Source organism: Limanda limanda, chromosome 17 (assembly GCF_963576545.1).
Source record: "Limanda limanda chromosome 17, fLimLim1.1, whole genome shotgun sequence".
NCBI lineage: Eukaryota > Metazoa > Chordata > Actinopteri > Pleuronectiformes > Pleuronectidae > Limanda > Limanda limanda.
Window position 1 is genome coordinate 3,811,416 of NC_083652.1, and position 14,742 is coordinate 3,826,157.

General features: G+C 44.5%; 1 protein-coding gene across 1 annotated transcript; it reads right to left on the reverse strand.

Annotated features, from left to right (window-relative positions):
- Positions 1-1,581: 1,581 nt before the first annotated feature.
- Positions 1,582-10,901, reverse strand: LOC133023398 (homeobox protein Hox-B9a-like). Its single transcript, XM_061090423.1, has 2 exons — positions 10,289-10,901; positions 1,582-1,817 (listed from the first exon to the last, which is right to left on the reverse strand). Exons 1-2 carry the CDS (start codon positions 10,899-10,901, stop codon positions 1,582-1,584), a joined length of 849 nt encoding a protein of 282 aa, XP_060946406.1.
- Positions 10,902-14,742: the final 3,841 nt, after the last annotated feature.

The window sequence follows — 14,742 nt, forward strand, 5'->3', positions numbered from 1 at the left end:
CTAAATCGGACTTGTATTCACCCAAACCCAGTCCTGCAAGAAGCCAAAAGACTGATATGCGCGATTAAAGATAATAAAAAAAGATTTAAAGAAAACTAACCAGAAGAACAATCTGTAGCGCTGTGCTGTCTCCACCCAGATACGCCCTGTCGGCGGGAGGCTGATGTGACGCGTAAAGGACAATAATCGATAACCGATACGGATCTGGCGAAGGCGGCGGTGGCGCATAAAGCATCCGGAGAGGTAGCTGAAGGGAGGGGGATTTAAAATATCGACAGCAGTCTAATCGCATCCCCGGTTGCTGAGTCGGGTTGATCACGGCTGCCACCCTCTTGACTACCGACCCTCCTCCTCCTTCTCCTCCGGGGTGTTGCTCATTACTTAGGCCGACAAGCGGGAAACAGACGGCGGCTCGCTGACTGTATCAACGCTTTCCAATCAAACTCGGCCGTCAATGAGATAAACAAGAGAAGAAGGAAAATAAAAGTGTGTGTGTGTGCGTGTGTGTAGCCCCCCCCCCCCCCCCCCTCTTGCTTATTAATGGTCATGTGAAACCCTCGTTTCAGCACCTTCGCGCGCCTCCGGTGTCAGCGACGGGACAATAAATAACCAATAAGAGGAAGAGTAGTGCTTGAGAAGAAAAAAACTCCATCTGTGCTGTATCTGCCGCCCGCCCACACACACACACACATACACACACACACCACACACAACTTCAACCCCCACCCCCGCTCCAGACTGATGGAGCATCACTATAAGCGGTTTGCTGCTTTCTTTCCTTTAATAATGCAGCCAATTATCAGAGTCTAATTAATAGCATAATATTAAACTATGAATATGCAGGAGCCACAAAGCTACCTCTTTATATAAAAAATGTTTTACATGGAGTCCAAGCAATTTCACGAGGGGAATGTCCATGATGAAGAAGTGATGTTGGTCTGGATGTTTTGAGCACTAACACAAATTCAGAGAAGTCCAAAGTCTTGAGTTTCAGCCCCTTTCTGTCTTTCCCGTCATGGCAGTCAAGACGTCTGTGTTCATGTGGCCGAGTCCTCGCCCCATGTGAGGGATCAATTGAGCAATTGATCAGTTGTACATTAGAAACAGTGGGTGTGTTGGAGCAGGCTACGTTTGCAGTTCTCGGAAAGGCCATTTCGTGTTGTTGCCTTTGTAGCTTTATGTTGAACAAACCGCAGGAGTGTGCGTGAATGTGCTACAGAGTCATAGACTGTATGTAAAGATGGACGACGCGTCTCAACTTTCATTCTACAAAAAGCAAGCTGAAATATCTCGAAGACGGGTGCTGCCATCTTGCACCCTTCCCGCCATTTGGAGAAATGTCTGTGCAGTAGTGATCGTAGTGAAGAAACCATCTTTGAGAAAACAAAATGTACGTGTACTTTGACTCTTTAGTCTGGTCCATGCCCCATCCACTAACAAGGAGGATTCAGGTTTTATGACCGATACTGCAGTCAGCCACTAGGGGTGATCAAGATTTTTTGGGTTCACTTTTGTGGAGCTGTCGTGTTGCCCATCTTTATTCACAGTCTATGGTCGGGAATGTGTTGTGAGGCAGCTCCGCTAGTCCTTGGGCTGCTCCTTGCTCTGTTTCTTCATTTTCATCCTCCGGTTCTGGAACCAGATCTTCACCTGCCGCTCCGTCAGGTTGAGTGCGCGAGCCACCTCATGCCGCCGGTCCCGCGTGAGGTACATGTTGAACAGGAACTCCTTCTCCAGCTCCAGAGTCTGGTATTTGGTGTACGGGCATCGCTTCTTCCTGGAGGAGCGAGCATGTAGCCAGTTGGCCGAGGGGTCATCTGGAAGAAGAGAAGAAGGAAAAGAGACAAGAAAGTTATAATAAACCGAGAATAAATCCACATATGCTTCCTATTGGTTGTCTGACAACATTAACAAGGCCAAGCCAGAAGACGCTCCCTCAAAGATCAAAACAACAGATCTCCATGTGTAAAAGTTGTGGAACCTTGTGTAGCAAGGCTTTTTCTCAAACGCCTGAATCTGCGACTGACACTTCGGTGCGTAAACGGTGTTTATGGTGACAGCCGGGCCACAGCTCTAACACAACTGGACAGCACGTGGAAGACAAACGGCCTGTTCCATCCAACGTGCAGCAGACACAGTGGACAGATGTAATTGTCTGGATGAAAAAAAACAGCACTAGGAGAACAGACAACAGCCTGATCCTGATCATTAAAAATAAAGCAATAAGTCATTATAGAAACATATTAATCTAGGGTAATAGAAGGTGGGGATTCGGTTTGAAGGTGACCTTCAGGAAAAAATGAGAAGATGCTGCAATCACTGGGTCAGTGAAGCTGTTCAGAGCATTATGAGAAAAGAAAGAAGAATGAGAACCCCCGCATGATGACAGCAAACACATCAGGGAAGATGTTTGACAGGCCCGATACGTTTTCCTCCTCCTCCTCCTCTTTCTGTTTGCGTGAGAATGATAATCACATTGCAGCTCGGCGCGCTGTCACTGCGTCACTTCTGATTGCTGCTAAATTAATAAGTGCTGGCAGATTTACGACCCTGCCGGGGTTAGAGGAAAAATATTTCTTGTGTTCATCCTTCGCCATTCATTACGCGTGTGTAAGATGCAGTGCGACTCTAACTCAGGTCACACAGTAGACTGCACTGAACCCTGTCTGAGCACAAACACATGCATTGACTTATGAACCCTGCAAGGTTTTGCCTGCAGCGTCGGAGGTGTTGTGGTGAAATGAAGGATCTCTGTTGGTGCCCAGCTCCCATCCTGCCCCCTCGGAGTCTTCAATGCTCTTGTGATGGAGAAAACGGGACAGAAATATTTTTTTCTTTCATTGTGGAAATGTATCTGAAATAGAAATAACAGGCTTTCAAATGTGCTGTTCTTCATTTTTTTAAATGAGAGAAAATTGCTTCGTCCTTTTTTTCAAAATCTCCTGTTTGCCGGGCCACTCCTACACACACACACACACACACACACACACACACACACACACACACACACACACACACACACACACACACACACACACACACACTCACCACCCCTCTTTACAGCTTTCAGACCAATGTAATTAGCAGAGACTTCATGTTTGGGAGGCCTGGGTCTGGTTTGGGGCTGAGAGCTATCGACATTTACCCTCTGCAAAGCAGCAGGCATCCCAGCTATGAGGCAGCTCGCTGTGAGTCTCACTGCACTGAGGGCTCTTTGGAGGACCATTCAACGATTTAAAAGAAAACATCTCTATTCTCGTTTTGACTATATATCAACCCATTTAACATTGCTATACCTGCAGGTATTGCCTGGTTTTAGCAGCTCTTTTCTAAACAGTGCAGCGCCAATTATTAATCTAACGATGAGATGTTTCCATTTTAAAACACATTCAGGGACAGAGCGAGAGAGGCGAGAGGTGGTTCTGGTTGATTTCCACTTTTACATCTTCTAAATAAAACCTTTAACCATATAAGCAATCATTCCATGTGGTTTGGTCAGGCTCTACCTCCCATCAATCACTCTCAATCATAGGTCTGTAATGCCAGCACTATCTACCACCAGCTCAAGTCTGTATATCATTCATATAACCTATAAATAGGATCGAAATTAAATAAAATTAAATATAGATTAAAATTTGAGTTTTCTCAATAAAGGTGACTATTTCTTGAAATATAGACTGAGCTAAAGAAAAAGAAAACTGTTATAACAATATAAAAAGCATCTATGACGGCAGGGAAAGCACAAACCCGGACCACACTGGAATCATTTTCTTAAAAGTTGCTGTTTCTTTTTTCGTCTTTTATCGCTGACAACCATCTCGGTCAGGAGTACAATGTCAATCTGGGGCAAGACACAAGTGTGACTTCCAGAGGAAATTCCAGTCCGGAGTATTGGAGAAAATAAAAGGTTGGCATAAGAAGAGTCACAGTTTTGGTTATACCAAGCCCAACTGAATGAAACACAGCAGACATGTAGTCTGACCATCACAGTCAATACTGGAATATGTGTCATCTAAATCAGTTTGTGCTCCATCAAGGTCTAAAAGCTTCTCTTGTTGCTGTGTGACCAGAAACAAACATAAATAAAGACGAGAGGGGGAGATCTTACAGCCAGGAGCAGATCAGCTCTGCATGGCATCGGGTTTATACTGGAGATTTTGTTCTTATGATTTATGTTGCCACAGTCCTCAGGCCTAAAATGGCAGAACAGATGATCTTATTACTCGTCACAAGTGTAATCTTCAGCACCTTTTGACGCCATGCAGTCAGGATTTGAGGTGGTGGGTCGCTCCCTGAGGAGCCAGTCTTTCCCCTAACTGATACTGGGTGGAGGCTTCGTCTGTCTTCAATTTCACTGGTAATAATTCACTGCGATGACAATCATGCATGCTGTAATGCTAAGGCAACTCACACAACTGCATATGACATTTGAAACAATGTCCTCTTTCTCCCAGTTAGACACAAAGATCTGTTTTGTGTGGCACCATGGGCAGAAGCAGTATTAGTTGATGTTAGAGTAGATTCTGCTCTGGACTGAAATGTTGGACAAGTATATGTGAAGCTTGGGATTTTTATGTATGATCAATTCCAAGGGGAAACGAAACAAATTGGATTTGTAGCTAAAAACTTTACATACATGAGCGACCATTAAAAGTAAAGTAAGTAAGATGAATTAATGCTGAAGATGTTACTATAATCATGATTTGGACTGAATAGAAAATGTATTTTATTTTTGTTTTGTCAAATTTCTGAACACAGGAAAACATATTGACTTTCTATTTCATTACTATAAGGATCTTCAGTTGTATCATTCCCATTTTATTTCATTAGCATTTTCTTTTTCCTGGCAGCACTTAACAAAATTGCACAGAGGAAGGTGTTGGCTCCACTGAAACGTTGCTGCAAGGCATTTTCCTGGTTATGGCAATGTACTACAAATGTAATTGCACTGTTTCTATTGAATTAACCCTTATTACTTCTGTTATTATGAGTTCAGTTCACGGTTCAGTGACAGAGAGTAAAGCCTGTTTGGAAGCATCAGCATAAAGCGTTTGTCCTCCAGGTTTGATTTTCAATGAGCTTGTGGACACATCGTGACACAGACTGAACCCTGGACCTGATTCATCACAGCCACCATTTCATAACAAAATCAAATTTAGGTGAAAATTGCACAAGAAGTCATCATAAGATATTGACATTCATTTTTAGAGAATGTAGTGTGAAAAAAAGTAAAATTAGAAGTAAAGGAATGTGATTAATAAACTCAACTCAAATATACTGGTTTGCTCAAACACACAAACTGTGTCCACCCAACCTCGCTCCATGAATGTAATAAAATTTATGAGAGCTGTCTGACCCACATGACGCTAATGATTTGTACTCTTTGGGTGTTTCTAAGGCCAAGAGGAATTTTTTGCAAGCACTTCTGACTGTTTACTGGTGTAAACAGAGACTTTGTTGTAATGGCTAAAAGTTTGGAGCTCAACTGTTGGGGGCTAAAATGGCTGCCAATGGTGTTCATCACATCACCCAGCCTATGTTAGCAGCATGTATGCAGCGCCTTCGTCACACAGTAGAGTGGGTCCTTTGAATCCCCTTGGTGTACAATCACCGCCAAGACCATCCATTACCCACGAAGCTATGTGGAATCCGTGGCTGTCACCAGGGTGATGAGCCAGTTGTGGGGTGGTGAGGGGTAATGCTGGATGGCGTACACTTTTTTTTACTCTGGGGGGTGGCTGGAGAGTAAGGGGGTTGTCGAAAAGACAGAATGTCGGTGTTGGTGTAGCTTTCGCAGATGTAACCTGAAGTCCTGACCTGCATGTCAGCAAGAAGGCACATGGATGAAAAGATTGATATTCCTGTAAAGCTGGAAGGCCTCCGGCACGACATGTTCTGTTGTTGGCCTATTGTGCCTTTTTCCTGTGTTTGTGTGTTTGTGTGTGTGTGTGTGTGTGTGTGTGTGTGTGTGTGTGTGTGTGTGTGTGTGTGTGTGTGTGTGTGTGTGTGTGTGTGTGTGTGTGTGTGTGTGTGTGTGTGACAGAGAGAGACCACGGTGATGAATGCATGGAAACACTGACCGAAACGGCTACAAGACTAATACCACATCCCATCTCCTTCTCTCGCTCTTTCTAGCTCCCTTTGCAATTTCACCCTAATAGTTCCAGAAACTGACCCCACATATATCCCAAAGGCACGTTATTACATTTCCTGAAGTCGTATTTTACTCCTCCCCCCCAGCTCCCCCCCACCCACTTCAACCCTTACAACCAATCTCTCCCAGCCACCACCAGCTACACACCAATTAATGTGGGTTGTTCACCTGGCATTATAACTTAATAAACTTCAGGGGTAATAACTTTCTCTCTCTGGCCCGGCAGCAGCAGCAACACAAAGCCTGAAGTGTAACCTTGTAGTTTATTCTGGATGGCTGCCCAGCACCAGTGACACAAAGGGAATCTGTAGCTGGAAGCCGGCTTTAACTGGATGTGATATTTTTAAAGGTAGGATTCTACTGATGTTATTCACACTGTATTTATTTGGTTACCCAATCAGACAGTGGAAATTCAGACTCTAAGATTCAATTGTGCATCAGAAAAAACTGATGACTTTTTTGCTAAGGTTTAGATGCCAAAACATGGCATTTCTACATTTCGATTGTTGTGAGAATGAAACAAAAATAAATAAATGCCTTAATTGGTGCTGGTGGGTGGATTCAATAACCTTTAGTAAGAGCTAGGTTTCATGTTTCCTCCTGTTTCCTCCGTTTATGCTATAAACTACTTTAAGTTAGATAGCCTACAATGTCGTACTATGCAAGAAGTTAACCTTAAACTAAACAAAAATGGTATAGCTTTAAAGATCCAGTGTATAGGATGTAGTGCCATCTAGTGGAGAAGTGACTTATAAGAAAATAAGAAAAACCACAGTGGCCTCTGGGAAACAAAATATGCAGAAGGCACCCTTGAGAGCCAGTGTTTGATTTATCTGATCCAGGGTAATATGGAAACATGGAGTTGAAACATGGCTGACTCTGCTAAAGAAGACTTAATATAAAGGGCTTATTCTAAGCTAGTAAAAACATGACTAATTTTAGTTTACACTAATGAATCCATGATTTTGTATATTATATTCCATATCTGATACATCCCAATAAATCGTACACACTGGACCTTTAACCATAAAGCTGTTAGGCTAACTTATTGATGATTTAAAAAAGATATGGACTTTTGTTACACATGTATGTTTAGATAAAATTAATCAATCAGTCTATTTCAAAACAGAATTCTTTCGCAGGGTTTGGGCCATTACAACACAAAGCAATATATCCGAACACAGCCAATTAAAAACAATCACATACAGAGCTAAATGTGTTTTTCCAACCACCCTCCCTTAATGGTGACACACTGTAAATACGACTGGTCTGGTAACACAAGCAGCTTCTAAACTGAGGCCTCTCTGTTCCATTTGTATTGAAGTGATGGTGTTGGTCTGCACAAGAGAGAAATATGTCCACGTGTTTTCATCCATGTAGTTTTCAAAATGGCTGCCATGCGAACAATAGAAATAGCATTCAAATTGATCCAGTAAAGGAGACTGGTTTGAATGGAGTGTGTTTCACTTGCAGCCAGACTGGCACATACTGGTGGAAAGTCTAATAATTCAGACTGGAGGCTGATGGGCTCCATCCAGCCCTTAACCAGGCCTCTCCACTGATGGATAGCTCACTCAGTTGCTGAAATAAGGTGACTGAGAGTGTTTATGTATGCATGTGTGTCTGAGAGGAAAACAGGGAGAGACAAATGTGTGTCTGTGTCTGTGTGAGTGTGTGTGTGTGTGCCAGTCCAGCAATAAAGTGTGCATTTGGATGTGTGTGAATGTTAACAATTTGTGTTTCTTCTTCTGAAGGCCAATATGGGGGAAGGGTGTGTGTTGGGAGGGGGGGGGGGTACTCCCTTCTTCTCCTTTCCTCGTGCACGCACACACACCAACGGACACTGATCAAACGGTCACGCGCTCATGCACATGGATCACACTCCTGTGGCAGACCTGGAGATTTATCCGGCGGGATTAGAGGAAGGGGAACAAAGCCCGTTCACATGCAACCTCGTTTCATGAAAATACAAGAAACCAAATTTAGAGAAAAAATAATAAATTAATGGATTTTCCTGTTCTAACCAGAAATAAGTCAGGGGACTTTGGAAAAGTGGTTCCTCCTGAGCCAAGCGCGCCGGCGCATGCATGATGGATTAAATGTTGTTGTTAGTGCGAGTGATGGCAGAAAAACAGAGCAAACCCGTGTTACTGGCCCAACGCTCCATGGCCTTATATCAGGATGATTGCGACTGCATGACAGGTAAAATATTATTATTATCTTTGCAGGGTGAGCAGATGATTAAAACAGCAACTCACAGGCGACTGTACGAGATGAGGGCGGCCTATAATAACATGGAGTTGTGGAATATAAATATTCAGCCGGCGATGGTTTGAATAAATATGATTAAACTTTTAAGGGTGAGACACAGTGATTTCTTAATGTTAATTTGTGATAATAGAGTAAATGTCAGTCTTCACACAACATTATGCTAATTCCTTGAACTCCTCTCATGAAGGGAAGTCAAAGCTTCAATCTTTTGTCCCCAGCCCATGTGCTCACTACTATAAACCAGAGCAGCATCAGAAGATCCTGTGTGCATGTGTTCGTGCGTTCAGAGTCCAGATTGACTCTCCACTCACATGTGCGCGGCGCCGGGTCCCGCACGGCAGAGCAGGTCCACGCACCCCGCGGCTCTCTGACTTATGATGCGTCTGCTCCATAGAGAGCCAATGTCTCCTGCTCCGCGGCTCCGAGCCGCCGGGCCAGTGATGGACGACCTGACTCCTTTTATGGTTTTTATGATTTTTTATGATTTTTAAAGGAGCACGGGGGCGCGTATGTGAATGACATATACCGAGGATCATTTCAGTTGATGGACAGACAGGAGGCGCAGGCGCAATGAGCTGGTTTATCCCTCTTGTTATTATTATGTTTACAACTAGAGAAAAGTTCCGTTTCAGTTGAGCGGAAATGTGACAGTGCGCGCACATACGCGTCCACCCATGCACAAAGGGAAATTATTGAGAGTTGTTGGCTGAAGAATTAATATCAGAGCAAAGCGGAATATCAACAATTCAATGTCTGGCTGCATTAAGTAACAGATGATAACTGAGCCCGTCCATTTTCCTTCGGATATTGTTGCAGACGGACACGACGAGCATCACAACGTACTGGAGCGAAGACACAAGAGCATGCGTGCTGTGCACGGGCATAAACTGCGTGAAGTAAAGATACTAAGATCTATTTTGGTCCAAATTATGAATTATAATTATGAATCTAACGCATCAGCCGCTTGGTCCTTTTTCAAACGAGGCAGGAGTGCGCATGTCCCGGCAATTAACTGCAGCATCACCCTGGAGGCTCCGCAAACCCAGCAAGGTTCTCTGCTGTCACACAGAGAGATCTGATGATGAAGATGAAGAGCAGCAGAGCAGAAAAGCCAGAAAAAAGGTCTGAATATCATAATTGCCCCCCCCCCCCTCCACTTTCCTTATTTAGTTTTTTCTACTGAGCACCTGCTGTTAAATAACGTCCCTTCTGAGCTGCTCACTCCCACTTAAAAAGCGTTCAGGGGGACCTCTATCATTTCCCCCCTTTTTATAATCCTCTCTAATAATATGTTGTTTAGTTCATGAAACCACTTTATGTGTTGGCTTTGGGCTGCTGCCAGGTAATCCACTCTAACGACCCCTGAGTGCCTGGTCGTACTCTCAAAGTATCATCTGAGGTTTAAGTAACAGCATCACCTAACACACATATCATGTTTAGTTGTGTCAAGGTGGTTTGGGCTGATACGCTATTTTTTAAATCTTGATCCCTCTTTTTTTTAGAATAACTATTTCGCAAGTTGATCATATATTTGCCAACCACTTGCTGACTGCTGCTCGTGTTTGCCAGATCAATGGAAATGGAAATTGTGCAAAGCGCAGGGTTTGAGGTAACGTCACCGAGAAGTCTGCCGTTCTGGAGCATCGCAGTGTGCTAATCTGTTCCACAGGAGCCCGCTGGTAAAACACGGAGGATACGAGCCAAATCTCCCAGTAAGCGCAGAGAGCAGAAGGTGGGGGCACTTTGGCTCTCCGGCTCTTTGTTCTTGTTTTATGGCGGCATTAAAAGCATTTACAATCTCCCACTCCCCGCTCTCTCTCTCCCTCGCTCTGTGGCGCGCTATTTCCTGCTTTAATAACTTACTTTGATCCAGGCCGTCTTTGTCCTCACTCCCATCGCAAATATCCTTACTCTCCTCGAAGCGTCCTCCCGGGACGGCGGCCGGATGGAGGCTCAGCTCGCGCGCAGCCGTGGAAGTGGACTCCAGGATGTACGTGGTGGTCTCGTGCTGGTGCTGCCCGCCGAGTTTGGCTGCGATCTCCCCCCCGAGGTGGGCGAGCTGCGGCTCCAGCTTGACCTGGCCCGTCTGGCCCTGGCCCGGGACAGACTCGGGGCCGCGCGGCGCGCAGTCAAGCCACGACCGGAGGTACCGAGTGTCAGCGGCGGGCACGTGCTGGGCTGGGATGTACGGGTGGTAGACGGTGGGCAGGCCACTGGCCCCGTGGTGCGGGCTGAAGGGGCTCCAGGACGGCGAGAAGACCGGGGGCTTCGGCTGGAAGCTGCAGGACGGGTAGGAGTCTGGATGGGGATGCTCCGGGTGCGCAGCGCCGCCTGGCTGCCTCACGCCCGCAGCCGCTGCGGAGCTGGAGCCGGAGTACTGGACGCTTGGGAAGCGAGCCGGGGCGGAGAGTTCATCGCTTTCGTGACTTATGATGGAGTCCACGTAATAGTTGCTCAAAGTCCCAGAAATGGACATTCTCGGACATTATCTGCGCAACGCTGCGAGTTCACTAAACAGAGAACAAGAAGAGGGACATGACGAGATTTTCTCTCTTCCTCTCTCTTTCTCTCCCTCTGTTCTGTCCTCCACTGGCTCTCCCCCTCCCTTTCCCCTCTCTCTCTCTCTCTCTCTCTCTCTCTCTCTCTCTCTCTCTCTCTCTCTCTCTCTCTCTCTCTCTCTCTCTCTCTCTCTCTCTCTCTCTCTCTCTCTCTCTCTCTCTCTCTCTGTCTCGCTTTCTCTCTCCTCTAGCCCCCTTCCTTCCCAACAACTTGCTCACTATAGTGAAACAAAGTGCTACAGCCCAGTCTCGCACAGTGCAGGGGGGTAGCGTGCATGTGCGTGTGTGTGAGTGTGTGGGATGGGGAGGTGGGGGGGGGGGGGGGGTGTCGGGACAGAGCGCAAGGCGCAAACTGATTGGCCGGACCTTTTCTTCGAGCCTGATAAAGCGTCAATGGAGCGTAAATCAACCCTGGTAGTTGGCCTTTCTCCCTCTCCCTCCCTCTCTCTCTTTAATAGATTGCTCCTCTTCTAAATAAATTGTCTAGTTTATATGCAATATGCAAAAAGGACAGTTCTTCTGTATAGAGCTTGTGTATCTATGGCTGCTGTCAAGCCACAATTATATAAAACCGTACATGCGTAGTCTAGACACTAGGCCTGTGAGATGAGCGCAGACAATGGCTGACAAATACGTAACGCTGGTTCTTTATTTATTTATTTGTTTACTATTGATTTGCTTAATCAAAATAGACGCGCGTCCATTTCGGTGTGAAGCGCATTGCTATTGCGCATCCATTCGTGTTCAACTGCGCACAAGCAATCACTTAAATCAATCCGACATCAGGGAGACTGCATTTAAAACAGCATTAGTGTGACGGCCAATAGTGTTACACTTGAGTCGTGCCAACTGCAGAGAGATGTTCCATCCATCCATCCCAGAGAGGATGGATGGAGGGATTCACACCTATGTTAAAGTATTTACCCGCTTCCTAAATCTGCTCTGACGGGTTTCTCTGACACTGTTTTACTGGCAGATTAAGAGTCATTTTTGTTAACGAGCGCCATTAAATCGAGTCCTGCGTGGTTATGCCCCTTGTCTTAACTGCGCAAACTACTTCAACTACTTTTTTGGGGTCCCGTTTAATACCATAATAAAATCCTACACGAGGGCGGTTGCTTTGGTTTTATAGGCCTGATATATGGCCAGTGGTTGTGCGGACCGTAAACGCGACTGAGGCTGCTGCAGCTCGGGTAAAGGGCGCTGCTCAGTCAGCGAGAGAACACGACACGGGCCGGAGTTCGAGTCTGAGGTGGAACAGGAGATCACCCGGCCCGGCGGGTCGGAGCTGGAGCTTCCGGTGCTGTCCACTCTTACAGCAGCGGATGACGGATACAAACATACTGGTTTTCAATGAGCAGCAGAAGCAGACCCGGACTGGATGTGAGTCCAGACACCTCATGTTGACCTTCATCAAAGTCACCGGGATTGTAAGTGTTTATATTTCTTCATAATAATCACAGACGTGGAGTCTTAGAGTCTTTGGGGAAGTCGGGCTGCTGGTCGGGGCTGTAAATCCCAGCCCTGTGTAGCGCACTCGGTTATTTACGACAAATAAATATGATACGCATTGCTTATAGGGTCTTACGCCTTTATTTATGGGGGATGGCTATAACCGGGCGTTCGGGTCTGCAGGGGGGAGATGATGAGTCCGAGCGGAGACAGACAGAGCGGCTGGTTTTCACTCATCAGCCACAAAAAAAAACAAACCAAGAGTCCTTTAAACATCCAGGAGCCACCTGAAATGACCCAACTCCAACTGAGCACGGACATCCCCATCGGATCAGACTGGACCAGAGAGGACCAGACTGAAAAGTAGAGTCATGTGAGGATGACGTGTCAGATGCGTGATCGTAGGGTTTGTGCGTAAAGGAGCGGCTGGACCTTTTGGATGCGGCCTGGATCATTTGTTTAAATGGAGACCAAATCATTGATAGTGTAGAGTTTTGTGTTTTATTGAATATTGTGCAAACTCCATTTAGTGCCGAAACACCACCCTCCCCATCCTAGATATCTTGCAATATTCAAATAGTAACGGAGCTTGTTTTCCAACAACACGTCCCAAAGCAGTTGGCAGGGTTTCCGACGTGTTTCGGCAGAAACAGACTTTGTTTTCCAGTTAGAGATGCTCGGGATATTTTTTTGCCGAAATGGCCTCTCCTCAGACCGCAGGCTGTGGGAATTTAATCTTTCTTTTTCGTAGGGCCTCCGCCCTGCAGACTGGGCTGCCAACCAGACAGCGCGTTAATTGGAGACACTGGTGCTGTACAAAAAGAAAAGAAAAAAAACCTTGAAGACATTATCTGCAGCCGCCTTCACTGTCTTAACAGAAATGACTTGGAAAAATAACTCTCTGCACTCTCACTTAGGCGACACACAATCACGTGAAAAGTGTGAATTTTAGTAGTAGTATTCCCATCAACACTCTACTTTTAATATATAGTCAAAATACTTATCTATGAGACATTTCGTAGAGGAATCTGGCCAGTTGAAGCTTATTTATTGTAAAAAAAACGGTGGATTACTTCCGCTGCCACTAATCGGTAATACTTTAAGTTACAGCTTCGTTACTTCGCTCTGAGCCGCTTTTTAACTGTTTTGATCAGAAAGTAAATTAAGATCTACAGCATTTGGGTAAATTTCCCACCAAACAATCATTTAATACCAATCTGATATTTTAGGTTAATTGATATATAATTATTGTGACCTGTTGACTAATGGCGTTTAATTTCTATAAGCTACCAGTAAAATCATTTACTATTCAATAAAAGCCACGTGTCCTCAGAACGGAATTCAATAATAATTTCATGAAAGAAGTCGGCGAGCGACTATTAAACCAGACTTCAGAGACACTCGTCACTCCTCAGTTCAGGATTTCTGAGCTACACAGTGTTTTCTGCACAAGATTTAAAATAACAAAGAGGACGAGCTGCTGATTTGAAATACACACAAGTGAAATACCAGGCGGCAATTTAGTTTACCCGGAGCGTTTATTTCCACCAACAGACCTTCTTTTAGAAAGCATAAATTTAGACTGTATTTTTAATTACACTTTAGGCACATCCACGGGGGTAATTTTGTTTTGAAAGTGAAATATTGTCCATGAGAGGTCTTGGGATGCAGACACGCTCTGTTCCAAAATTCTGCTATTATTGTAGGAAATTGTGAAACAGAGTTGACTTTTCAAGAAAAGGTAAAATTAACATAAGCTGCTTATATATTAAAGCAGCTTAAATAATAAGGTGATTTTATTTTAGCAGCTTTAATATATGAGAAGCTTGTGGTTATGGTTAGATTTAGTTCGATCAGAATTTTTTTTTAAAAATCCTTTTAACAGAACAGAGAGTCCAGATCCATTTAAACACAGCTGTAAAGTAAAATACTGTAGGTTACTTGTTCTTTAGCCGAGGGTTAGGGTTTATTCAACGCTGCACTATTCAATGTGAACATTTCAATTTCATCAGGCTATTTTTCTTTTTGAATTTCCATTAATTATATCAATGCTGGGAAGCATAGTCAGAGGCTTCAAAGCTAAATAAAAAAGGTCCATATCATTTATTTATTTAGGTATTTAAAATTATAGTTGTTTTTTTAAAAGGTCTCGTTCAGTTGGTAAATGAATTACAGTCTATATTTAATTTAATGTAATACTCGAATGTCTTATTTTGAGCTTAAAAAATATATTGTCTTCCGCGTGTCAGACATATCATAAATAAAGTGATCAGATCAAGATTGATTATACATCAGGAAAATATGCTT

Excerpts from the sequence above, each read along its gene's own strand:
- LOC133023398 (XM_061090423.1), bottom strand. The coding sequence starts at position 10,901 with ATGTCCATTTCTGGGACTTTGAGCAACTATTACGTGGACTCCATCATA. Across the intron at positions 1,818-10,288 it reads CAAAGACGGCCTGGATCAAA|ATGACCCCTCGGCCAACTGG; the intron begins GTAAGTTATTAA and ends CTCTTCTTCCAG.